Source organism: Poecile atricapillus, chromosome 3, assembly GCF_030490865.1.
Source record: "Poecile atricapillus isolate bPoeAtr1 chromosome 3, bPoeAtr1.hap1, whole genome shotgun sequence".
Lineage (NCBI taxonomy): Eukaryota > Metazoa > Chordata > Aves > Passeriformes > Paridae > Poecile > Poecile atricapillus.
Genome location: NC_081251.1, coordinates 15,856,858 through 15,883,070, shown reverse-complemented (window position 1 = coordinate 15,883,070; position 26,213 = coordinate 15,856,858). Strand labels below are relative to the sequence as shown.

At 36.1% G+C, this 26,213-nt stretch overlaps 1 protein-coding gene across 3 annotated transcripts in view; it reads left to right on the top strand.

The window, feature by feature from the left end:
- ASAP2 (ArfGAP with SH3 domain, ankyrin repeat and PH domain 2) overlaps nucleotides 1-26,213 on the top strand; it is an 85,459-nt gene that overhangs the window by 28,971 nt on the left and 30,275 nt on the right. For all 3 annotated transcript variants that reach the window (XM_058836388.1, XM_058836387.1, XM_058836386.1), the window contains exons 4-11: nucleotides 2,942-3,016; nucleotides 4,583-4,632; nucleotides 14,253-14,382; nucleotides 16,496-16,581; nucleotides 17,934-18,009; nucleotides 18,515-18,601; nucleotides 23,897-24,000; nucleotides 24,109-24,178. In XM_058836388.1, coding sequence (XP_058692371.1) covers nucleotides 2,942-3,016; nucleotides 4,583-4,632; nucleotides 14,253-14,382; nucleotides 16,496-16,581; nucleotides 17,934-18,009; nucleotides 18,515-18,601; nucleotides 23,897-24,000; nucleotides 24,109-24,178 — 678 coding nt within the window. The remainder of the gene's footprint in view (nucleotides 1-2,941; nucleotides 3,017-4,582; nucleotides 4,633-14,252; nucleotides 14,383-16,495; nucleotides 16,582-17,933; nucleotides 18,010-18,514; nucleotides 18,602-23,896; nucleotides 24,001-24,108; nucleotides 24,179-26,213) is intronic.

The following is a 26,213-nucleotide window of genomic DNA, read 5'->3' as shown; positions in this document are numbered from 1 at the left end:
CCAGCATTTCTGGCAGCTATGTGTTTTGTCTATATGTTCTCTCCCCTGCCATTTCTTCTTCTCTGAGCCTTCTCCAGCTTAAGAAGTTTTAATTCTTTACCCTGTCATCTTGTTGGAAACTGTCACAGAAAAACTACAAGTGCCAAAGCAGCAATATTGGAAGTGGAAACAAGGTCAACTATTTTTTTCCTTTTTTTTTTTTTAGAATGAATGGAATTTGCTAGTGTTTCTCTGAGACGGGATGACTTTAATTTCTGTGAAGCTTTTTTGCACTTTTGTGTATTTTAAAACATAAAGTAGTCAAAATGTAGAGGCTGTTGCATATGTTCTTGCTCCTTGTAATCTGTGCACAGAATAGGAGCTGCAGCATATTAGTGCTTTTCTGCATGCCAAAAATGGGTCTATATTTTTAGATAGTTCAGTTTTTGCCTCTCAAGAAAGAGGGGAAAAACATGTAAGATCTTCTGTATATTGCTTGCTGACTTATAAATATGAGGAAGTATTATTCATCTAACTAGGTTAATAATGACAAGTTCATGCATTATGTATGTTTACTTTTGTTGCAGATAGAATAGGAGCATAGGGAATACAATAGGCTGATGGTAATGTACAGGTGATAGCACACAGAAGGAATCAATTTGAATAGGCAAACATTCTCTAAACTTTTAAAGAGTGTAGAGCCTTTCTCCTTTTTTTTTTTTAGTTGCTTTGGATTCCAGGCCTTATGGTGTGAAATTCTAGCAAATATCCATAATTATTTTGAAGTCTGATTGATATTTACACATGAGTATGTTTGGGGTAATATTTCGAATTTTTATTTTTTTTTAAAATGACTTAAAGAAAAATCAGTTGTCTTGAGTCTGCTCTTGGGAAATGCTTTGTTCTTTATTCCTGTCTACTGAATTTGAAAAATAATTAAATGGAAGCCATGAAAGTATTGATCTTAACTGAAGTTAAACATTTGACTACATCATAATCATAAAATAAAATAACAAAGTAGAAAATTTTGCATGGGATGATATCTTGAAAGAGACCTCCTCTTTTCCACCTGAACAAACATCCTGGGTGTGCACTTGCAGCTTCTAGAAGTTTTGGGGTTTTTTTTATGTAAGTGTCATGCAGTTTAAACCTTTGCACTTATCTCCTGTGTTTCCATCATGTAACTTTATTACCTTTGGGAATGGCTGTATTGATATGTGCATGTGATAGTACTGCTGAGGACTTAGGAGGTGGATGGTTTCCAGCACTGCCAGCTAAGCATGTGTACGTGTTGCTCATTCAGTTTTTACAGGAAGTACTTAAAAAAACCAACCCCAACTCAGAGTTGAAATTTAACTTGTTGATTCTGAAGGGCTGTGGCTGGGTCCTGCAGCTTGTTGGGGAGGAGAAAAAAGTAGGGTGGAGGGGGGGAAATGTGATTTGTGTTAAGAGTTCAAAGACCAGATTTTCTACATTTCTTTAGCTTTCTTATGAAGAGACAATCTGTGTAACCTTTAAAGCTGATGAAGGTTCATTTTGACTAGTGGCTGAAATTTCAAGCAAGTGCAGTAGGGTAGTTTCTTTGAGGAGGAGAGGTGGGGACAGCAGGGCTTTGCTTGTTTATTTTAATAACAGTTGTTACATATCACAGAGACTGTTCTAGTGAGGGCACCAAGTAACTACAGGGTGATAATATTTTGTATTTTTTTAATTCTGGGGAGACTGAAGCATCCATAATTGGAATTTTTTTTTTCTTGAAATTTTGTTATTCTTTCATCTCTGGATGGGTCTCAAAGGACACTTTGGATCATCTCAAAGGACACTTTGATGTCCCTGACATTATTCCTGAAGAAATAAAAACATTTATTAATACATGATGCAAAGTTCTTTCTGTAATTTGAACATTTGAAAGCCATCTTCATATAGGCATTTCAGAGCTTCTTGGAAAAAATCACATTTTAGAATAACACCTTAAAATACCAAAACAAAGAAGTAACTCATCCAAGAACAACCTTCACTGAACTGCTGCAAGAGTTATTCTGATTTTTTTTCTCATTGTGTTACTCTAAAGTATTTTGGATTTTGTTCCTCAGAGCAACCAATGCTTTTGAATAGTTACAGTTTAAACTCACTGCCTAAACATTATATTTCATACCTTGAATGTTTTCCCTGGATCACAAAGGAGTTGATGTACAATCTTTTCCTAGCTGTTTTATTCCTAAAGTCTTTCTTTGTTCTTTTTACTTATTAAAATATTATCATACAGATACTTAACAAAAAACCATGATTATTTTACCACTGTCTTAATTTGAAATAATTTATATCTTCTTGAAGTACTTATTTTCTCTTGAATTACTTACATACAAAAGACTTAATAAAATTCTTATTTCAAAGTTTGCATGAGATAAATAAGGTAGATGTGTTGCTTTTTAAAACAAATGGAAGATAGTGGAATGGTGGCTATTTTACAGGCCAGCGTTATTTGTCTTTATAACTTCTGTCAGAGTAAGATGCCATGTATTGGAAGAGTAGTAGATATGCTCTATGGAATAGGTCTGAAGAGGCTGAAAAGTAAACAAGGTTAATATAAAATATGCTTGTGGGCTTAAAATTATCAGTGCTAAAAAATGGTATTATTGTTTTCATCTAACTTAAATGGGAAATACAACAATGTAAAAATTAGTGGTCTTATTTTGCACTGTTGGATGAGATATTTATAATCAGTGGTAATTCTGGAGGTTTCCTGCTGGCTTGGGTTATAGTGCTTCCAGAGTGAGTTTAATTAACTCGTGTTGCTTTCATCTTTGATTACTGGCTGTGCTGATAAGCATCTCCGTAAGACAGGGAAAGGAGAATAATATGAAAGATTTCTTAGTGAAACTTTCTGAAATGTGTGTATTAAGACAGTTTATGTTCTGCATCTAAATATATTAACTCATTTGATGTAATTTTCTTGTTACAGATTCAGAATATGAACAACATAATCACTTTTCCATTGGACAGTTTGCTGAAGGGAGACCTGAAAGGAGTAAAAGGGGTATGTCTTTTCTCCTATTTACATATAGGATTGTTCTTGGTGCAGTAGATACATTTAGCAAGTGTATTAATCTTATGTGTTGGAAGGCATAGGATACTCAATATAATGTATTGGCTCAATAAATGATACTTTGAAGGTTTTGTTTGTTTTTTGGTTTTTTTTGTGAATCAAGTCATCCCTGCTGTTTGTGGGTTCACATACCACATGTTCTTGACCATGTGTACAAAACAACATTTGAGAAGCTTTAAAAGCAGGCTTGAGATATAGAAGATAAGCAGGGAAAGAGGTGTAAGATTTAGATATTTACTTAGTTACTTAGAGTAAAGGGTAGTACCATATTTTAAAGGATTATTAGCATTCTAGCATTTAGCATTCTAAACTTGGAACTATTAAGAAGCACACATTAGACTGTAGGAGCATGGGATTTTTCTTAAAGAAGCTGAAATCTAATTGCTTATGCCCCAAGGACATTTCCTATTTGAAATAACAGCAACTTAGGACTCAAATGATGGTATGTTTATGATAAATTTCAGAGCCTATGGTGAGCAAACTTAGTTGGCTTATGCTTTGTTTACTACTGAACAAACAGGAAACAACTGGCAGCTATTGTTCTAGGACATTGAAGGAAGGAGAAGAATATGTACATAGACTAAAAATGGTTTCTGTAAATTACTGGAGGATAAATAGATAATTTAGTAAGATAGGCTTATTATCTTCATGTTGTTTGCTTACCACATTTCATTTGTGTTCTCCTTCATGTCAGAATAAATACATTTATTACAATACAGTGTTTCCCCACTGCCTTGAGAATATAATCAAATGCTAGTTCAGTTAATTTAACAATTTTCTCAATAACTAACTAACATGTAAGAATTAATTCTTAATATGTAGTTGCAAAGTTTTTCCAGTGTCTGGCAGTTAACATTTCTTTGTAGTTGTCTGTTCTCTTGAATTTCATAAAAATTTCAGCTCTTGCAATTTTAGACGTTAGTGAAATAACTTTAAAACTTGTTCATTTTATTCAAGTTACCTTATTTAGAAGAAAGAAGGTAATTTGGAATATAAGTAATTCAGAATTCTCATTAAATTAGTTATGCTGATCCATAAGGTCTATACTGTTCCCATTAAGTCAATGGAAAATTGATTTTTTAAACTTTAATGTAAAGAATTAAGTTCTTAGCCAAGGCAATACTACAGCCTTGGGATAGAGACTTCTTTCCAGTAGAGTCAGAGACAGAAAGATGAGAAAGTAGTTACTTTGATTGATTGCATAGTGTGGTCTTGGGATAACATGTTGTTGCACCTTTTAAGGAATAAAATGGAGCTGTAAAAATCATAGTAAAAAGCATCCTAGAGATGCTTTTAAAAACATGAGCGTATTAATTCTCCTTACAAGGTTGTTTTTCCTATGTGCAAGATTGCTTTTGCACAATCCTTATGTTCAAAAAAGAGTGGAGTCCCTTATTCTAGTAGGCACTGAAAGTGGCCAAGGTGTGTCTTCATTGTTAGAGCCACAGCATTTTTCATGTAAATACCTGTCTCTTATTTTTTCTCTTTTCTTGACAGGACCTGAAAAAGCCCTTTGATAAAGCTTGGAAGGACTATGAAACAAAAGTGTATGTATCTTTTAAACTTTTATTTTAGAGGGAAATGTAACATAAATCTGTAGAGTTCTTTTTTAATGCTGAGGTTGGGTGCTCTCATCAGGTGCAGCATGTACTAGAAGTGGATGTACACCTATCTGAGGCTTGTAAGTTGGGTCATGTTGTGGATCTAACTCAACTTAGCACAAGCCACTTGTTTGAAATTACCAGACACAGTATAAACAGCTACAAAATAAGTTTATATAAACCAGAGTTTTATATCCAGCTAAATAAATTGAATGAGTCAACAAAGCTCAACACCTAATATCAAACACAATTGATTCTAGTTCCCAGTAAATCTTAAGTGGTTCAGTGCCCTACATCACGGACAGCTGTTTCCAGGGTTGGCCAGGTCAATTGTATCAGTACAGCCGACAGTTTCTGAAGCAGAATTTTGTAGTGAGTTTTATTCCACATTACAGTATTACCTGGATTATGGCTATCAGTTTTGTGTCACATGTCCAGTTTCATTGTTCTGAAATAATGCTGCCTTTTATCAGACCATCTCTGGTGATACAGGTCCAGAAGAATAATGTATGATGACACTATTTAACATAAATAACTTGCAGATCCACAGCCAACGAGACTGGCTGAAAACCTAGCACCATTTATGTATTTTTTTTTAAATGCACAAAGTTATAATGATTCTCTGGTGCACACTTAGTCTGTTTGAAGTCTTCAGAAATTATTCCTTTAGCTGGTTTATCCACAAAAGCAACCAATTAGCTAACTTTCATTATTTCTTTTGTGAATAACAATTAGAATGGTCTAGTTATTGTTTTCTAGCATCAAATTGTGAGGAACACCTGTGTGGCTTTTGGTTTTTGAAACTGCCTAGCTATGGCTGGATTTTGATAAAAATGTATTCTGAAATACTGAGATAAACCTCTGGTCTGACACTAAATCCATAGAAGTCTGTGATGGCTCCAGTGTTTTATGTTCCTGACACTGGTGAGCACTCTCATTTGGTGCCATACCAGTTATTGGCTATTGAAGTAATTAAGATTTTTTATCATTGTCTATGGCAGTAGTTGATCTCTGAGGACAGGCCTTGAAGAATAGTCCTGTAATTTAGTCTGCTGCTGTCTAGCACTGCTTGATTGCTGGATCTGAAATCTTATTTACTTGTGTGTGACTATTCATACTGATATCCCATTAAATTTATGTGCAGAATTTAAAATAAATGTGTGCACTGCTGGGACCTACACCAAGAGCAATGTTACTACTAGACCAAGACCTCTAGTGCTTTTAGGACTTCTGACCTAATATTCACTAGGATGAGTGTGTTGAAGTGATGTAAAGATTTGTACTTGATCATCAGTTTGCTCAGAGTGGGCATTTCAGTCAGATATACCAGAAATATTTTCAGTTTCAGTTGTTATTTAATTTAATTAAGTACTTGAGAAGTGAGAAATTCCCTTAGAAAATGTATTTATATATTTGGGGATTTTCATTTGAGGTTATGGACATGTTGGAAATGTTGTTCTGTGTGCTGTGTCATTCAGGACCTGAAAACATGATGCTGACAATGTGTTTTCTGTCTGTGGGATTGAATCCATTGCTGCTTGTATGATAGAATGAGATTTCTTCTTTTTCTTTCAACTGGCAGTCCTTTAGAAAACCTGTTTTATGACTTGGCTTTCAAGTAAGACACTTTGGTTTTGATCTGAAATGGGGTTTCCTTTTTCTGCTTGCAGTTATCTCTACTTTCTGCAAGATTTTTTAACAAATGAAGCAGACCTTCTTGACAATGCTCATTTCAAAGTCATTTACGTGTCAGGTTATTCAACATGCAAAAGTCGAAGGTAGCACATATTCATCAGGAAATTCTTTCAGATCCATGAACCTTTTTTTTTTTTTTTTGTATTTCTAAGTGGTGGACTAGTACAATTACTGAGTGCTCTATTTTTTTAAGTGGTTAGATGAAAGCTCCACATCAGTATTTCAAAGTTTTAAGCTCTTAGTCCAGCCTGTTGGACTCCTTGACTTTGATCAAGACCAAAGGATCATCTGCTTGAGGATCAGGATAGGGAGCCTGGGGATTCTGTGTACAAGAAAATTCTTTAAAACTATGGGCTGGTTTTTTTTGCCTTTTTTGTAGGCTGTTCTACAAAAGCAGAAATTATTTCTCATGGCATAATGTTGGCAGTTAGGGAGTATTATTTTTTGATGCTTATGCCAAGGTGCAGACCAGTTTTCCATGGTTTTGTTGAGTTAAATTCAGTCTCAGAACTTCCATGAGACCCCTGCCCCTGCAATAGGACTGTGGGATTTGTCAGACCTCTTGTGCATAAGATCAGTTCCCGGATAAATTGAGATGTTATGAGTTGTCATTATGGGGCATTAATTTGAGCTTGAACCTGTTCAGGTCAGCTTTTTTCTCATACTAATTTTTGGTCATTGGAAAGCAGTGAGGTTTTTCTGGGTTGCTATTATACAAGCTGCTGAGGTTTCCTAAGAAAGTAGCTCTTTTCATTCTGAGGCTGTTCTGAATGCATCTAAACTTCATTATAGCTGTGTCTTGGTCATCTGGGTGCATGCAGAGTCACCTCAAGAATTGTTAATTGTGAAATTTGGGGGTTTTATTGTGGTATCTTCATGCTCTCTGCTTTAATAAAAAGGACGAAGGAACTGGGAGAGGTAACCTCAGTCTCACCTACAGCTTGTATTGCCAGAGTAGAATGGTGGATGTAGGTGCTGATAGCCAGAGGTTTGCTCTGCCTTCTTCAATCTGTTACATTTGAGAACTTCTTGTTTGGATTGTGCCTAAAACCAATTCTAGGTGTGTGCTTAGTGAGCTGTCTTTTCTAGTGATATTTCTTTAAATATGTGAGTAATTATTTTAAAAATTCTTCCTGGGTTTTGTTATTGGTTTTTTTTTCCTGTTTGGGTTAACAAATTATTCAAGGCTGCTAGGCGGTTCTTTTTCTGCACATGCCTCTGTATCATTTGCTTAATATCATATTGTTCATCTGCATTTCCTTGTCACAAGTACAGACTGGTGAAGCTGCGTGCCAGATAATGAAGTGGTATTTTTGTACTTTGTTGGGAAGTAACAGTTTTCATATTGTTTGCTGTCTTTATAAGGAAAAATTTTAAGCTCATTTGTCACACTGTCTCATCTCTCTTACTTGCACCTTTGCAATGACCTCTAGGGTGTAAATATACCCAAGTGTGACCTACTTGAAAAGAAAGTTAATTTAGAAATGGGATCTGCTTTGATTTATTCCCATAACAATTTTTGAGCTGCTGCTTCAACCTCTGTATGTAATTAAATGTATTTAAAAATTGCTATGTATCTAGCTCTTGTTTGGGAGAGAGATGTTAAGATCCATTCTGATGCTCTTGAGTCACCATCCATCACTATTGGTTACTATGCACCTCCTTTGCCTTGTGGCCACCTAACTTCTCAGACTATTTTCCTCAGGAGCATCTTAGCTCAAGTAACTGAGGGAAGCTGGATCCGTATTTTTTTGTACTCTGGGGCCTCTTTTGAACGAGGTAGTATGAGGAACAAGTAACCTATAGCTTCATGCAAACCTACCTCAGTCAAAAAATTGTGGCTATCCTGAGGTGACATTCATGAATAATTTATCATTTCTCACCATCAATCATTAACATGACTCAGTTGGAGCCATAAAGATTTTTAAATGTTTTTAAAGCGTTAATGCAGTGCATTTCTCATGGGACCTAAGTTACAGTTGTCGTTTCCCACACAGGAGCTGAGAGATGCTGCCGGCCACCAGAGCAGTGCAGCAGAACTGGTCTGTGTCCTTCGGGAGAGCTGTTTCAGACTGGGCTCTTTTTGTTACGAGGCAGTTGTTTTCCCCTGTGTACTTAAACACTAATGGCAGGCATGCCGGGGGACCATATGGGGAAGGAGTACACATGTCATAAAAACTGCTCATTCTCCCAGCAGACAGATCGGATTCAGCAAGGCACTGAGCCAGATATTACCCACATGCTTCAGTTTGATTGGTCCTCTTGTGGTAGATTCCGAGGTAAAGACTTTGTATCAATTTTACACAGGAAATAGAAGCACAGACTAACTGAAGCATATTATTCATAATTTTTTTTTAGTTGAATACATATGTATTCTGGACATAAACCTGATTTTCTTGAAAAGAAAAAAAAAAAAAATTTTAAAATAGAGTTGTCTTATTTTGGGGCCTGTAAATGCTTATTATCTTCAGAAGCCTTCTTTAACAAGTGTACTAATGCTATGAAATGTAAAGGTTTAATGGAAATGAATGAGCTATTTCTGGGAAGGCTGATAACTCTCCTCCTTCGCCATTGTCCTTTTAAAATCTGGGCGTGAGGTGTCTTTTGCACAACTGAGTGAAGAGAACAAGTTGTTTGAATGTGTTTATGACATTTTAAGATCCAGGCATTAACAATGCATTACTGTGAAGAAATGCAAGCACTCATATCTAGAAATAACTATTATTGATTTGTTTCTGAACTATTTGAAGTCAATGAAAAAATGAACAAACTCAAATACAGTCACTTGTTAAGATGTCTGCACACCTATTTAAGTGATGCTATTTCCGGTTTGGTAAACTCATGTTTTACACAATATGAAACAATTTTATCGGAAAATTATGCAACCATTTCTCAATTTACTTCTTCAGAGCTCTAACTTGACTCAGTAGATCATTGATATTCATAGCTCCTAGGTATTTCTGCCATTTTCCTTACATATTTCTGTCATTTTTGCTTACATATTTCTGTACTTTTAATGCAAGTACATATGACAATGGAGGTCGCAACTTGTAAATAATGGTATAGAATGAAAGTTCTAAACAAGATTGCTTAAATACAGAATATAAAATAGAATAATACTATCATTTAAGTTTGAAAATACTTTTAAGATGTTCAAGTTCAACCATAAATGTAATGCTACCAAGTCCACATCTAAGGCATCCCTGAGTGTTATATCTACACATCAAAGTACCTGCAGGGATAGTGACTCAAACATTCCTCTGGACAGCCTGTTCCAATGCTTGACCACCCCTTCTAGAATTTTTTTTTTCTAATATCCGGTCAAAACTTCCTCTGGTGTAACTTGAGGCAGTTGCTTTTTGTCCTATTGCTAGTTACCTGTGAGAGGAAACTGAAATTTCACTGCTAAAACCTCTTTTCATGTGAAGAGTGATAAGGTCCCCCCAAGCCTTGTTTTCAACAACCTAAAGAATCCCAGCTCCCTCAGCCACTTTTCATCAGACTTGTGCTCCAGACCCTTCACCAGTTCTGTTGCTCTTCTCTGGACTTGCTCCAGCGCCTCAATGTCTTTGACAGGCTTAGAAGTGGACACAGCACTCAAAGTGTGGCCTCACTGGTGCAGAGTACAGGCATGATCACTACCCTGGTCCTGTTAACCACACTAGTACTGATACAGGCCAGAATACTGTTGACCTTCTTGGCCACCTGAGCACATGCTGGCTCGTGTTCAGCTGGCTTCTGACAAGCACTACAAGGTCCTTTTCTACCAGGCAGCTTTCCAGGCACTCTGTCCCCAGCCTGTAGTGCTGCCTGTTGCGAATGTGGGACCTGGCATTTGGCCTTATTGAACTTCATACCATTGGCCTCAAATCCCTCAGCAGAGTCTTCCGACCCTCCAGCAGATCCACATCCCACTCCTCTCACCCAGCTTAGTGTTATCTGAAGGCTTACTTGGGAATGCACCCAATCCCCTTTTCCAGGTGATCCACAGAGATATTAATCAGGACTGGCCCCTACACCAAGCCTGGGGAATAATCCCACTAGTGACCAGTCACCAGCTGGAGTGATTGCATTCACCACCATCCTCTGTGCCTGGCTCTTCAGTTTTTTTTCCCAGTGAACAGTGAACCTGCTCACACCATTAGCAGCCAGTTTCTCCAGGAGAATCCTGTGGGAAACAGTGTCAAGACTTTACTGAAGTCGAGGTAACCATATCCACAATATACTGTTTAAAGCCTAAGATTTCATATAAAGTATTTTTATTTTGAAAGATATTGCCTACAAATTAAATAGAAAAGTCTTTGGATGAATCTGCAGATGTTATGGATGAAATTATGAAAATATCTGTGCACATTTAATTCCTTCTGCCCTCTTTCCCTTTATCATTCAGAGCAGCATGTATGGAAGGGAAAACCTTCTCAGCATTTCCAAAAGGAAAAGATGACTACTTAATTGAGACTTGAGTGATAGGAGAGACATGCTTTACTGTGAGCATTGTCAGGCAGTAGGGTGAAATAAAATGGAGGCTCTTTCATTGAAAAGCTGGAGAGACAGAGCCAGGAGAGTCAGACTGAAAAGGAAGACTAGACAAAGAAAAGATATTTGAAATGAAAATGTCTAATATTATTTTGTCAAACAAAATAGCCTTCAGAAGCAGTTATTTTTCCAGAGTGCTATCAATTCAAGTGTGTTCCTTCCAGGTGCTATTCTCAGTCTCTGCACCTTCTCATGTATGTACCCAGACTCAGCCTGGCTTACTGCTTTATGGAGAAGAAGAAGAATGACTGACTTGCTTCCCAACCAGCCAATTCTCTACTGCTGCATGTACACAGGGTGCTCTGATTGTTTACCATTATTGACTGGTAGAAAATAAAAACAAGTCTTTGGTGCTTATTTATACCACGATCTGTATGACAAAAATGATTTTATTAAAATTAAAATTGTAATTTATATTGAAATATGGTTGCTTTTCAAATTGAAGTGGTAAAAATAGTCTTATATTGGAAACTGAATTGGTGAGGCCATTCATTTTGTATCTCTTTGACTTTACTGTTGTAATTCTTCATCCTGTATTTCAGCTTTGCTTGTCTGTTACACACATCTGAGCTGACTTTATATTAGTTGTGTGCAGCTGTGTTGTAAATGTACTGACATGTGCTCACATTTTAATCTTAGCCAGAAAAGTCTGTATATATGATATGTGCTGCATGAGCTCCAAGAATAGCAGCATTACAAAACATTTGCTGCTTTCTTATTGCTTCTAGGGTATTTTTCAAAGTTTTCACAATTTTCTTATTAATTTGGGTTAATTGATCTGCCTGGGAAACCTGAATACCCTTCAACATTTGGAAATCCTACAGTGTAGTGTTACAGAATGGTCTTTGCCAAAAGGATTTGGTTAATGTCACAATAGACTGACACTTGAAGCTAACTTGATCCTTGCATTTGGATAGGACACTCAGCCAGCCTTTGGCACTCAGAAGAGAGCACTCAGTTCCATGCGAAACGGCTGTGAGGGGATTCTTTGTTTCCCTAGAAAGAAAGTGTCCTGTAGTATCAGTCAAGAGGTAGCATATTATGGTGGCAAAACAACAGAGTAAATTCTGAATTACAAAGATGAAGATGTAGTTAGATATTAAAAGCATAAACAAGGAGGAAATGCAAATGTGAAATGCACCAGGCATGTATCTCTGATACTTGTCACTGAGAGATTATTTGGGTTTTTTGATAAAGAATCTTTTTGAATTTTTGAAGATAAGTAGCCTGAAGTTCCACCAAATGGCTTCAAGGGTATAATTCTCTGAATTACTTGATAGAGGTCAGTATATTTTCATTTTGGTTTAACTATTTTGTTGCCTGTGGAGTATGATTTATCCTTTAAAGAGCAGAAAGCACTCTTTCACCAAAATCTAGCTTGCTTTAGGAGGAATACAATGTATGTTGTGATATTGTGCATAATGTTTGACTCTTTGGCATTGTTAGCTGTCTTTTGGTTTACTAGGATTGAGAGATACCTTATGGCATGCTGATAAACCCCTAAGATTTTGGAGGTGGTCTCATTTTCTTATGCTTGAGTATTATTCTCCATAAAAAATGAAAATACTATACAATAGTAATTAGTACTAATTAGCCTTCTCACACCTGGTCACATGTTGGTGAGTTCTCTGGCCTCAAGAACTGTTAGGTTAATTTGGAGATTGAGAGAACTGCAACATCCTGGATATTTCTTCTGAGGTTTGACTGTTTTAGAACTATCAAGTATGATGTAATGTAAACTTTTCTAGAGTATGGGTTAGAAAGGAGCTGCATATTTTCTGTGAATTTTTTTTTGTAATGGTTAATTTTTCTTGTTCAGGGTTGTCTGGTTAATTCTTGTGTCTGGATTCTAGTTTTCTGTGCCTTCAAAATAGTGTAGTTGGTAGTAATTGGGTAAGAGTGCTGACTTATTTTTCATGAAAACAGAACATTCTGGAATTGAGTTTTAATTCAGGTGACTGGAGATTTTCAGAATATTTATTTCAAAGAAGAGGAGCTTCCTTCCAAACGTCTGCTTCTGGTGGGATGTGATGGGCTGAGGAGGAGCACAGAGCTGGCTGGATGTGCTGGCTGCTGGAATACTGCGCAGGGTTGGCTCTGCTGTGCTTGCTTGTGCTGAGAGGACAGTGGAGCTTTTTGAATTGCTGCTCAAAATGCTTCCCAATGGGAATGTTGAGGGGAAGGATTAATGGAATTAATTCTTGTTTTCCCTTGCTGATTGAGGTGTAATAGGAGGCAGTTCCTCATGCTTGAGAAGTCTAAGTACAGAATGTTTTGTTGACTGGAAGTCCTTAGACCTTCTAGACATTTTCCCATAAGCTGTTAGGGTAATGTTGACATCAGGTTAAGAGAGTACTTGAGACATGTCATCTTTTCAGAGAGAGAGCTAAGAGACACTTGACTACCCAAGAGGAGGTAGGACAGTTGTGTGTGTTATTTGTTCCTCTGACCTCCTTCCTATATTCCTGTGTAATGCTTCCTTTTGTTCAAAAGCAGTATAGCATTTCCTCAAGAAACTCTTTTCAGAATTTTGAGGCTCTAAATTTTGAGGTTCTCATGTATTTTCTTTCCTTAACATATATCTATATATATTTCTATATTAGACTCATCTAACTGGGTTGTCAAATTATGCTACTGCATTTAGGAATAATATGGAGAATAGCTTTAACAAATGCACAAGTGAGTTTGTGGGAATATGCCAGGCACTGGTTATTCATTTGTATTCTGCAGGAGAACCTGTTTTATTCAGAGCTCTTGGAAAATGTTCATGGAAACTTTTAGGGAATTAGGACAGCTGGTCTAGCAGACTTTGAAGTCTGCAACACAGCCGGCTGGTCGGCATTCCCCGTGCCAACTGGCTCAGCAGCAAGTAGAGACTGCAACTGTGATTTTGGCTTAGGAAACCCTGTATATATAGAAGATGACTTGATGACAGGCAAGACTCAATAAATCTGGTGACATAATTGAACTTTGTTAACCAGTGTTTGCTCTGTTGGGATTAAACATCCCCCTATGTTTTCAATTAAAACTCATTATTTTTTCCAGTATTTTCTTTCTTTGGAGCAAAAACTTAGTATGTTCTTCTCATTGATTCTTCTTTTGGAATATCTGTCAGAACATTACTTTAACACATGATTAATTGTATTTCAGCTACTGTATGTCACTGCTAATCTTCAGTCATTGTCAAATTTTAAATGAAATGTGATCTGGAACTAAGTCATATGCAAAGCTACAGGAGTTTGGCTCCGCATCTGTCAGTAGACTTTGTGAATAATCTGATTTCCTGAGAGGCTGTGGATTTCTCACTTCATTGACTGATTCCTTTTGCCTTATAGTACAAAAATAGAGAAGGAGAAAAAGGAGCATGCTAAGCTACATGGGATGATTCGTACAGAAATAAGTGGAGCTGAAATTGCAGAAGAGATGGAGAAAGAAAGAAGGTTCTTCCAGTTACAGATGTGTGAGGTAAGATTCAGTGTGAAATTATTATTGTTCTGCTGCTGTTTTTAAGAAAATTTTGAAAAATGCAGTTGTTTAAGATTAGATGTGATATTAAAGGGAAATGTCAACTTATTTGTTGACTCCGTTAATGAAAATACATTTTTTATTTATCCTGATGGGCAAGCCTTGCAGGGAATTTAGATATTTTCTAATTTCACTTAATAGGTAAATGAATGCAAATAAAACACTAAGAGATCATAATAAATAAGTATTTACACTACTTCACTGGAAGTTATTTTAAGGCCTTGATCATTTTCTGAATTGTTCCCTGTGCTGACAGCTGTTGCATTATTAGGAGGAGAGGCTATAGTCTTGCACAATCCAGGGTTAGTGCAGGAAAAAAGTGCTAGGGATGGAATCCAGTTGTCTTTCAAGTTGTTTCAGTATGTTTCTACTTCAAAATATCTGTGAGTTAGCAGTATGTTAAATCTGATGTGAATATTTTTGGTTCAATTCATTTAAGGGTATGTCTGGTTCTGTGGTTGGGAATTCAAGTTGCTGTGTTCTTTTTTAGTACACATTAGCCCAAAAATACACCATGGGTGTTTCTACTGCCTTTCCTGTGATAATGATAGCTAATTTCACTCATATGCCAGCATAGCATAACTGTACTTGTCCTGAATATTACTTTTAGTAACTGCACACACTCATAAGTAGGAGAAAAGCTTCACATTCCTATACAGAATCAGACTAAAATGTTCAAAACTGATAAAGGGATTTGAGTAACAAATAAACATATGGATGTTGTCAGCTAATTGCCCATCTGTATTCTTCCTAAGAAAGAACTGTGAACAGATGCTTCTCTCTTGCTGTGTCACAATAAAGGAAGAATTCACTTTAGTCAGTTGTAGTGATTATGAAGGGTGAAGTCTCTGAAATTCGATCAAATTACCTTAAATGTGGAATAGCTGAGGTGTATCCTGTATTTCTTCTGATTTTGAGGAAAAGTTTATACTTGGTTACCTCTGGAGAATCGTGAAAGAGTACTTTGGGTTTTTTTTGATAGTAAGCCAGAAAGGTGACATATTGAAGTTTTATCATAAGTAAGACTAGTTCTCTATAAACTGTGAAAGTGAACTGAATACCAAATGCCTAGAGCTCCATTCTATATTAACAGGAGTTGGAGAGGTGATTGTTGTAACTAACCACTATCCAGTGCACATGTCTACATTTAAGCTCATCATTTGTTCACCTGAACCAGCATAAGAAGCTGCAACATTGGAAGCTGGCACTTGGATGCTGCTTTACTTTAGCTGATTTGAAACATTTAGAGTGTACTGTGAGAAGAGGAAACCCAGATACATTAGAGCATCATTAAGGAGACATTCTCCTTTGCTTGGAGGTCACTGTATAAGTTGAGGTTCAGATATGTTGTCATTTAATGGACAGTTAAGGACTTTGATATTTGATCAATCAAACTTCTGCTTGCATGGCTGACATTTTTTATGTGATGGTGTTCATGGGAGGAGCTGCCACTTAATGTGGACGTTGATTCTGCCTTATGCAAAAGGACCGTAATTACACTTCTTTTGCACTTGACAGCAGATTCTTTGAAAAATCTCTTGCTAAACAACAATTTGTTGTAATTATCATGTATAAGGATTTGATAAAGAAAACTATAAAGTCAACAGGCAGATTTTAATTTTTTTAAAAATAATCCTTTGCTTTTTTTTAAGCTAACTGCTTTCCTCCTTAATGACATCTGTTTAGCAATGAATTTAGCAACTAGTGAGATACATTTTTAGATGTGCTGCTAGATGTATGAATGGGTTCCTAAATGTACTCCATAAACCCTTCCATGCTTTTTTTAACAGAGGCTTTCCTTAGGAGCCCCAAAAGATATTCTAACAATTTGAACAAATCATAGTGAAATATCCTCACAGGATATCAAAATTCAGCAGTGACAAGACTTCTTTTGTGTGATTTAACTCTTGAAGACACTTTGCTGCATTTTCTTTTAGGTTTTGTAAATCTGTGACTGTTAAAACTTGTTGAAATATAACTGAAAATAGAGTGTTAAAAAAACCAACCCATAGCAGTAATAAGTAATTTGTTTTGTGAATTGCTGTTTTAACAGTACCTGCTGAAAGTCAATGAAATCAAGATTAAAAAAGGAGTGGACTTGCTTCAGAACTTGATCAAGTATTTTCATGCTCAGTGCAAGTATGTTTTACTTTTCTTTATCTCTACACTAAGTAGAACAATGTTTTGTTTTCAACTTTTGACATCATCATAACACTTCTCTAGAATTTTCAAAATAAATTTTAAGATTCAGCTGTTTTTAATGATGTCTTCTGACAGATTGCTTTTGTCAGATTTGTCATAGCTTTTGTTACTATATTCTGAAACATGTAATGAGGTTGAGCTTGTTACATTGAATATAATTGTATGTTCCAAAGGAATACCAAACAATAATTTGTTTATAAACTACTCTTGAAACAGGGCTTTTAGTTTGATCTATTACTTAGTGGCCTGTTAGTTTTGATGGACTTCTTTGAGTGTATCTAACAATGATCTAAATTAATTTGTTCTCAAGAAAAATAAGTTGCATAAGCAGTGGAATAAAACGATATTGAAAGAGTCCTTCTTTTTCTAGTTTATTGGAGGAGGATCCAGTAGTAAAACACATAGTTTTCATTAGAATGAGAACTATATACATGTTATGATGGTGTTACAAGTTTGTCACGCAGCAATGAAGTCACAGCTATAAACTTGACAGAGCCACTGCTAACCTGTTGAAATCAGTTAAGTTTTCAACTTAAAACACCAGTCTGCATCTGTGTTTTTTCCTTAAATAGCTGTGTTGCTTTTAAAATCAGTTTAACTTGTAGTGTGTCATTAATCTGTTCTGTACATTTAATAAAATTTTAGCAATGTAAATGCTGTGTTGTGTTGTCACTTTAATGACTGCTTCCCAGAGTGAAAATATTTTATGTTGCAAAGAGTGCAGCAATATTTAATCAAATATGCAACTGTGATTTTTTAAAATTTAGTTTTTAAATCTCAAATTATTTTTTTTAAGAACTGGAATACTTGGCATAGATGTCATTACTCTCTCAATACAAAATGCATGTACTACAGAAAGATGTAGCATATTCAGCTTGCATATAGACCATAATTTGTACTTGGGAAGCAAAGGGGTTTTCCTTCAGTAAAAAGATTGCATCAGACATAAAATAATGTGGCTTCAAGAAATCACAATTATTTTATATCTACCAGTGCTTTTGCTGTTCTTCAAATGAATCTTATATGTTCTGGGCCTTCACAAAGTGTGATGAGAACTTGTACTTGAGGTGAGAATGAGGCTGTTCTCAATCTAATTGGGGATTTTGCATGTTAAAATAAGCTATGATGGAAATAAAGAGGTGGATCAGTCAAAGATAGACTAAAATAAGTTTACTGTTTTGACGTTTATGGCACGGCATAATAATATGCATGTCTTACTTTGGCAACTTTTTAGGCCGAAAATACAAAGTAAAGTTTCATAACAGCTTGATTTTGCTTTTCTTTTTAAGTTTCTTTCAGGATGGGTTAAAAGCAGTTGAAAGTCTCAAACCTTCAATTGAGACACTCTCAACAGATCTTTATACAGTGAGTAGCAACATTTCATGTTTATGTGGCAAATTAAAATTTTTACAGTAGAAGCATGATTGTTTTGGTTCAGGTTGCTTGACTGCTCTAATAGTCGGAATTTAAGCCTTAGAGTACATTGTTGGTAAAATCTTGCTTTAATATGGCATTCAGAAGCCTTTGTTTCAGTTCAGGACCTCACTGTTTAAAAATGCTATGAAGACAGCCTTTGCTCTAAAGTGTTTATTAAGTGGAAAATAACATGTGGTTTCAAATGGAACACAAAGAAGCAAGAGCATTGTGAGGCAATATCAAAGTCTTAACCCATCCATATCCTAACCATTATCATGTTTTCTGAATTTTCTGAAGATAAAAGGGAAAATAAACAGATCACATTATCTTTTCTCTTTCCTTTCATTCATGCTGAATATTTCTCAAAAAATGAACCAATTAAGCAGCAAATTTGAAAGACCTGCATTGAAAATTGAAAAAAAGTTATTTTAACCTGTGTTTTCCTTCATTCAAGATTAAACAAGCACAAGATGAGGAACGACGACAATTAACACAGCTCAGAGATATTTTAAAATCAGCACTCCAAGTTGATCAGAAAGAGGTGAGCATATAAGGTGGTTTAACTTGGAAACACCTATTTTAATTACTTGTAATGTTAATATTAAAAATAAAGTTATTTTAACTTTTATCAGACATTTAATTCCTTTTGTTCATTCGTCTTTATTTTGATGCTGATGTTGAATGTTTCTGGCAAAAGCATTTTTTAAAAAAAATGAATGCCCAGTAAAAATATGAGACTTACCGAAAAATAATTTCTTTTTATTACCAGTATTGTAAAATACTTCAGATGGTGCCATGTTGCTCAAACTGAGAATGAAAAAACTTGGGCAGTATTAAGAAGACCCTATTCATAGAACTTTATCTCACAATATTATTCCAAACTCTATAACGATTATGTAAAACTGAACTTCAAATCCCAAAACACCTCTATCATCATCTGCAAAAACGACAAGTTTGCTACTCAGCTGCAAAATGCTAGTGTTCAGATGTGCAAGAGCTGGATCAGTTTGGCAATCTAATAAGTATTTTTAGAGTTCCAATTATGATTGCCATTAGATTTAATGAATTCTGGAGTAGTTTCAAACTCTGATCTGGAAGTAAGCATCTTTTGTATATGTAATCCTAAACATTAGGTCTATTTTTGTTTTCAGATTGCTAGTGCCTTCTCTTCATATAAATGAATGCCAGCCAGCTTCCTTTGTGTGGCTGCTGGGCCATGAGTAAGTGATGGATTAACCCTATCCCCCTTTTCAGATTCTGAGGGGGATCACAATGAAATAGTTTAGTCTACAGAGCTCAGATTTCCTTGATTTTTTCCGGTCTTGTTTTTTCCGGTCTCATAAAAGTTATGGTGACTCCTGGCTTTTAAAGGTGACAGATGATGGTTGTTGAGCAATGTAACTTAGTGAAAGAAATCCTCACCCACAGCTGGGGGTTGGACTTGATGATCTCCAAAGGCCCCTCCCAGCCCAAACCCATGTGATTCTGTGACTTGCTGATAGGCATTTGGAACAGTCTCAAACACTCTTCACTTCGTTGCCTTGGGAAGTTTGTGATAATGACCATTGTGTATGAAGTCCCATAAGGTCAGCAGGCACTTTATTAGATTCTGCCTGGCATTCAGGATTCACTGATTTGCCAAAAACTTCCAGATTTGAGCTTGGTAGAATGAGAGACTAGGGAACCTCATGGAGATGGTGACTGCTTTGAGTTAGCCATTGATTGACCACGCCCAAGAAGGAGTCATTGCTGTTTAGGGTGTGTTAGCAGATGTCCTCTTTCAACTGGGTCTGTGATCAAGAGACATAGCAGAAGTAGTTGGCTTTCATGGTTGCTGGGAATGTCTATCAGTGATACTGATATTAAATATATATGGAAGATGTGACAAGTACACATTTTTTTCACAGACTCAAAAATTAATAATGCACATGAATTTGTTATTTCTACTGGGTTTGTGACATTTAAAAATACAAGTATAAAAAGTGCTTTATGCTATAGTCATTATTTATTAATTCTTCAAATTTAGATACAGATGCTTACCTGCAGAGCATGAGAATTACTATAATTATTTTTAAAGCTTTTTGAAAACATCAATTAATCAGTGAGATGCCAAAGAGTTCTTGTATAATTTACTGTATAACCCACTAATACTATTCTTGTTGCACTGTAATTTTCTTTACTATAACTGATTTCTTTTTCCTTCCTGAAATGCATTTACATTTTGTGACCGAAGTCTAGGAGAGTAAGTGTTACTATGTTTTAATGAAAATAGTGGCATGATTTCCATTCAGATTTCAAGAAACTGGATTTTTATTCTTAGCTTTTGTCTGTTGACGTGAAAAGACTGGTTCTTTCTCCTCTTTGGTATATTTTATTACCAAAAAAAAGAAACCCCACAAAAAAAAAACAAAACCAAACAACCCAAAAAACAAACCACAACAACAAAAAAAAACATTATCAAAAAATGTATCAGATTTTTCTTGGGAAAGAAAAGTGTTTTAAGACAAATTTGTGATTTTCTTTGTACTTCCTTTTGGAAATTAAATCCAGTTGCTTGATTTGATGTTCTCGCAAGATTTTGAAGATATATGTATTTTTAATTAAAATGGACTTCATGTATGAAGTGATAGAACATTGACAAATATTGTTCCTGTTGTGTTGAAAAAACTGAACACACACAAGCACTCTCAGAGAACCTTTTTTTGTTGTGCCTCTATGCACAGTTTCTTCCTGCACACAACTTCTTCAAACCTGGTTTGTGTTGAAACTTCTGTTTGAAATGTCATTTCTTGTACACCTTCATAATTTTTAATCTTTTATTTTTCAAATGTAGAAGTTCTGCAATTTTCAGATTCAACCTTGGAGTTGTATTGCCCTAACCGCTCTTGTTCCCATGACCTTGGGTGAGGTCACCTCCTGTGACTTTAGAGTTTAATTTGTTTTTACTTCTTTGGTAGAACCTGTAATCTGTTTAGGCCACTGCAAAATAGGATAAATGTGTTTATTGACAAAAATTATGGTAGTTTTGCTGTAGGGTATTCTGATAGATACATCTTTCGAAGACTCTGTGGGCCTGGAATAGGGATAGGGATGGGATAGGTAAGAGATGGATCTCTGGAACATACTCTTGACAATGATTCTGCAAATATCACAGAATCTCAGACTCTGGGAGAGCCATAAGAACTTTTTTTGGCAGCTCTACACATTGGAGTGATCTAAACACTCCTAAAAATCCCTAAAAATCCTGTTCCTAATTTGGCTAGCCAAAAGTATTTGTGTATAGATTGAAGCACCATGCATGAAAAGTTCTGCTGTGTTCGTGTAGTTGGGCTGATAAATAGGATCTTAGAATATCTCTTACCAGGAATCACAGATCATCTTTAGAGAATACTGTTTTCACATTTATTTTGTTTTTAGCTCTGCTGTTCAGCTTGACTTAGGTGTCAGTATATGTTTATAGACTTTGGAAGAAAGAATTTCAAACCTTTCTATGGTCAGGGAAATGATTCACTAAGAGCATGCTGCAAATTTTAAATGGCTTACCTCTTTTTTATAAGCCTATCTGCATTTCAAAGTTGATAAAGTAGTCAAAGTTCAGTTCCTTAGGCTTGTGTACTTCAGCCTGTTCTGATACTGTTACGTTCACAATATGCTGAAAATGGCAATACTCTGCACTAGGTGTGTGTTCTCTACCCTGTGGTGATCCGTTTCCTCCCATAGGTAGTGTACATTGTTTCTACTCCTCCAATGAGGCTGTCGGGTCTGACCCTGTTATCTGTGATTTGTATCTCTGTTTTGTGCAGTATGCAAACCAGAAATAAGGGAAGATCCTTGGAGAGCCTGCTTATGGAAAAGGTGTGCTGAAAGGAAGGATGTAAATTGTGGTGGTGATTTGTGGAATGGTTATCTTCTCTTAGGAGCTGGATCAAAATCATGAACTTTATGTCAGACAGCTGTGGAAAACCAAAATTTTGTAATCACATTGGACAGTATTGATCTGGACATGACCTGAATTGAGAATTTAAAATGGACAATATGTTTGTCCTTAAGATCATTTCATGAAATAGTATTAAATTTTTTAGATACTGTTGATAGTCATGAATGTGTGGAAATACACGTCAGCTGCTGCAGCTTCCTCTCCTTCTGAAATAAGGCAGGAAGCTTGTATCATTGGTTTGCCAGTTTGGCCAAACACAGCAGCTGAGCATAAACAGATGAAGGGAGGTAGCTGAAATGAGGCAGAAAATAATGCACAGAAAGTAGCAGCACAGACTAAAGTAATGGGAATGGTGCTATGAGCAGGTGTTGGAGGTCATCAGTAATCTTTACATAATTGAGAAAGGGGAGAACTGAAATTAATTTCCTGTCAGGCCTCTAATCTTGGGAATGGAGTTCCTTTACTGCCTAATGGGAGGCAGAGATCAAGGCATTGGTAGAGCACAATAGGCAGTGTCAGATCAGATTTTCTTCAAAAGTCAGTAAATGTAGGCGTGCAGTGGTTTTTAATGAGTGACAGGAATATTTTAATAATGGTGTCCTGGCTTTATGTTGTGCAGAGTGCAAAACCAAATAATTCTATGTAAACAAACTAGAAAGGAATGATAAATAGACTGGTTTAAATCTGAAGAGATGCTTTTTCAGGCACAGACAGCTAAGTGGTAGTTCTTTAGGGCCTTTAAAAGGCTCAGATGATGTTGTAGCCACCTGGTATGGCTTTCTGGATGACTTGCTGAGAGGCAGGGAGAGGACACAGGTTGCTTCCTCTGAAACACCAAGGAGTGCTTGTGCAGCCTGTGTGGAGCTCAGGTCATGGCTCTCAGGACCGCTGAGCTCCAGCAGTGTATTCAGGATGAACCTGAAATCCTGCATCTTGGAGGTGTGGAGTCCTAAGTTCTCTGAACAGGGGTCTATGTTGGAGCTCTGTCCCTACCATCATGTTTAGAATAGCTCATAGTCATATAAGTGAGCTGCTTTGTATCTTTTCCTTACTATACTTGTATTATATGCCATATATAGCACGAGAGTAATTGTGTCCATAGAGCAATGACAGTAGAAAATAAAAAAAAAAAGAAAATTTTAAGTAATAGTCATTGTTACTGTGTGCATTTAAAAGCCTATTCTGTCATGTTACTGCTGTTCATATGGTGTGACACATAAGATTCCTCATTTTCAGGTTCTTATTTTTTAAGAAGTTGGACTCTGGCAGCAGTGGGTCCTGCCTCTAGGTCGTTCTGAGTGCAGTGAGAAGGGTTCAATTAATCCATGTCTCTTCCTGTCTCAGAATTGTACTTTCTTACAGATATTTTGCTTTAAATTTTTCTTTTTTGGAAACGACTTTTCAATTTTCCTGTATGACTCCTGAACTATGTTTCCAGGAGGACTCTTCTGCTTTTCAGACAATAACTTGACTCAGTTTCCGCAAAGAAAATCACTTCTTCAAATTGATGTATGTAATTATTTTTTCAATGGAAGAGTGCGCTAGCAATTGCAGGTAATAATAGTCTTTGATGTTTGTACCTTGCAGTGTTTACATGAGTTGGAAAAGCCACTGCTCAATTAAGTTTTGGGTTAAAACCCCCATATATTAAGGCCAAGAGTAAACCTAAATAAAAGCATGCAAAAAGATTTTGCCAGGTGTTGATAATGGATACTTCTCAAATGTTTTTTGTGCCCTCTGAAAAAAGAAATGGATCTTGTTCTCTCTCACTGAGGAGAAAAGGTGTTTCATTTGGCGTGTTGGATTAGAGCAGGAGGGAAAAGCTCTGCATCTTATTAATGGGGGGGGAGTTCGGTTGATAGTCTGGAATGCATCACAAGTTGCTGTTGATTATTTCAGGATTCTCAAATCCGTCAGAGTACAGCTTACAGTTTACATCAGCCTCAGGGAAACAAGGAACATGGCACTGAGCGGAGTGGCAGTCTGTACAAGAAAAGCGATGGGTAAGTACTGCTGGAGTTTGCTGGGAGAAGTATTACGTCCTAAGAGCTCAAGCAATATAATATAAAATATATTTAAAACCTTTCTTCTTTTGTCCCCCTTTAAAATAGAATCAGAAAAGTGTGGCAGAAAAGGAAGTGCTCAGTTAAAAATGGTTTTCTTACAATTTCCCATGGTACAGTAAGTATTTGTTTACAGTGTTTTATGTACATGGTTGCTAATACAGAAAGGCTATGGTGGTCTATATTTATGATTTGGAATTAGCTAGATTTGTGATGCAGTGTTTTAAATATGAGGGATATATTTTTAAGGCAGCCTTTTAGAAATATATCAAGAAATACAGTGTCTAAAAATACAGCTATTTTAATGTTCATTACTGTTAATGGGAACAAAAGGCTTTTTTAGTGACTCAGTTTGTGTAAATGTTCATATTTTACCAGGCTATCTAAAAATACAAATTCTAACTTCTTTCTTTTTTTAAGGTATGGCTGGGCATTAAGCCATTTTTTAGATATGAGTTAAAAAGCTCTTCATACTTGCAAGATAAACTAAGAGTATGCTGAATTGCTTTTCTCTCCTAGATATGCTGCTGTACGGTAGTCTGTTAGCTCCTTAGGAGTAGCTGTTGGGGAAAATCAAGTCTAAAAACAAATTCTACCAGAATGACAGGAAATAGAGAGTTACAAATTCCTCTTTATTACTGCTACCAATATTTGAACACATTAACTATAACTATTAAGCATTTGTTAAAATTTTAAAACTTTCTGCTCTCATGGTTTGGACTTTTGCACTTTGCCTTCAACTTGGTTTTGCTTTCCTGTAACATTTTTTATATTGTTTTCTCAAAACTTTTAAGAAAGTTTCTTGAGGCAAAAAATAACTCAGTGACAGTAGTTCCCCGTTCTTGGTGTAATGAACAGTCCTGTTTCTTGGTCCTGTTATGAACTGTTCTGTTCTTCATCCTGTTATGCCTGTTGCTATGACTACAAGTTGACCCTGGCAGCTTAAGTGAATCAATCTCTCATTTGTGCATCTAACCACAAGCTGCTGCCTTCAGAATTGATAATCAGGAGTTAAGGATGAGTGTTAAGTCAGGCCTGCAAAGCAGAGTCATTACTATGGCGTTGGAATTGTCCATTTGTTTATGCTGCTTCTCATTTGGGTGTGTAGGAGTGTGTCTTTGTCGGAGAAAAGTCTTTTGGTGTGTTCTATGCTGGTGTCACCTTGTGCTGTGATTGTGCTTGATGTTAGACATGCCCTACTGGTACCAGTAGGAATGTAGTTGGGAAAGCTCAGAGCTGGCAGAGGCTACAAAATCCACTTGTGGAGCAGAATTTGAAAACTTTCACTTGCAAGAATGGTTACAGAGTCTATCAAAATACTGTTTTTTTCTCTTTTTATAAGCTGTCTACCAGATGGTCTGGCATTTTTAGAAGCATTAAGTTCCCACTGAAATCAGTGGAGCTGTAGCTGGAAATCAGTTCCTAAGGCAGATATTCAAATGTGAATTTAGATAGGAGTGTTTTATGGGTTTGGTCTCGATGTTTTTATATTACAACATTAGAAAAGTCCCTTCTTGTTTTAAAATATACTCCTAAAAGGTATTTTTCACTTATTTGCTCACTTCCCCCTTATGTATCAATGACAGGTTTATGTAAAAAAATAATGAATGTTTCACAGACACTGATACAGATAGAAGTGATTTTGTTTGTTAAAAATTTTCTAGACTGCTCTGAATGTCTTCTGAGAAATTGAAAGGAATGACATTTATTTCCAAGCTTCTCAGGGCTGATATCTCCTGGTCTCTGAAATATAATATGTTGTTCTCTCATCCCAGCAGTTTGTCAAAATCTCAGAAATTCAATTGTCAGTTTTGCTTTCTTTATCAAGTACAAATTTGTAAATACTTCTCCTTTAAGGGCTAAGTATTCTTCATGAATTTCTCTTCTTTTGTCATGTACCCTTTATGAGGGACTGCTTTGTCAGCCTCTAGAACAGCTATCTTTAAGCAATTATAGGTGCTTAAACTTGCCTGCCAAGTGGTCTGATGGATGAAGAGAATATGTTTGGTTCTCTGTCAGTCACCCAGCTGACCCTGTATGTGCCTGCCTGCATTGGCAGATGTGCAGAAGTTATACTTTTAGACAACTAATAGCTTCTAAGAAATCAGCATTTGTACATTTAACATACATGGATGAAAAAACAATGATAGAAG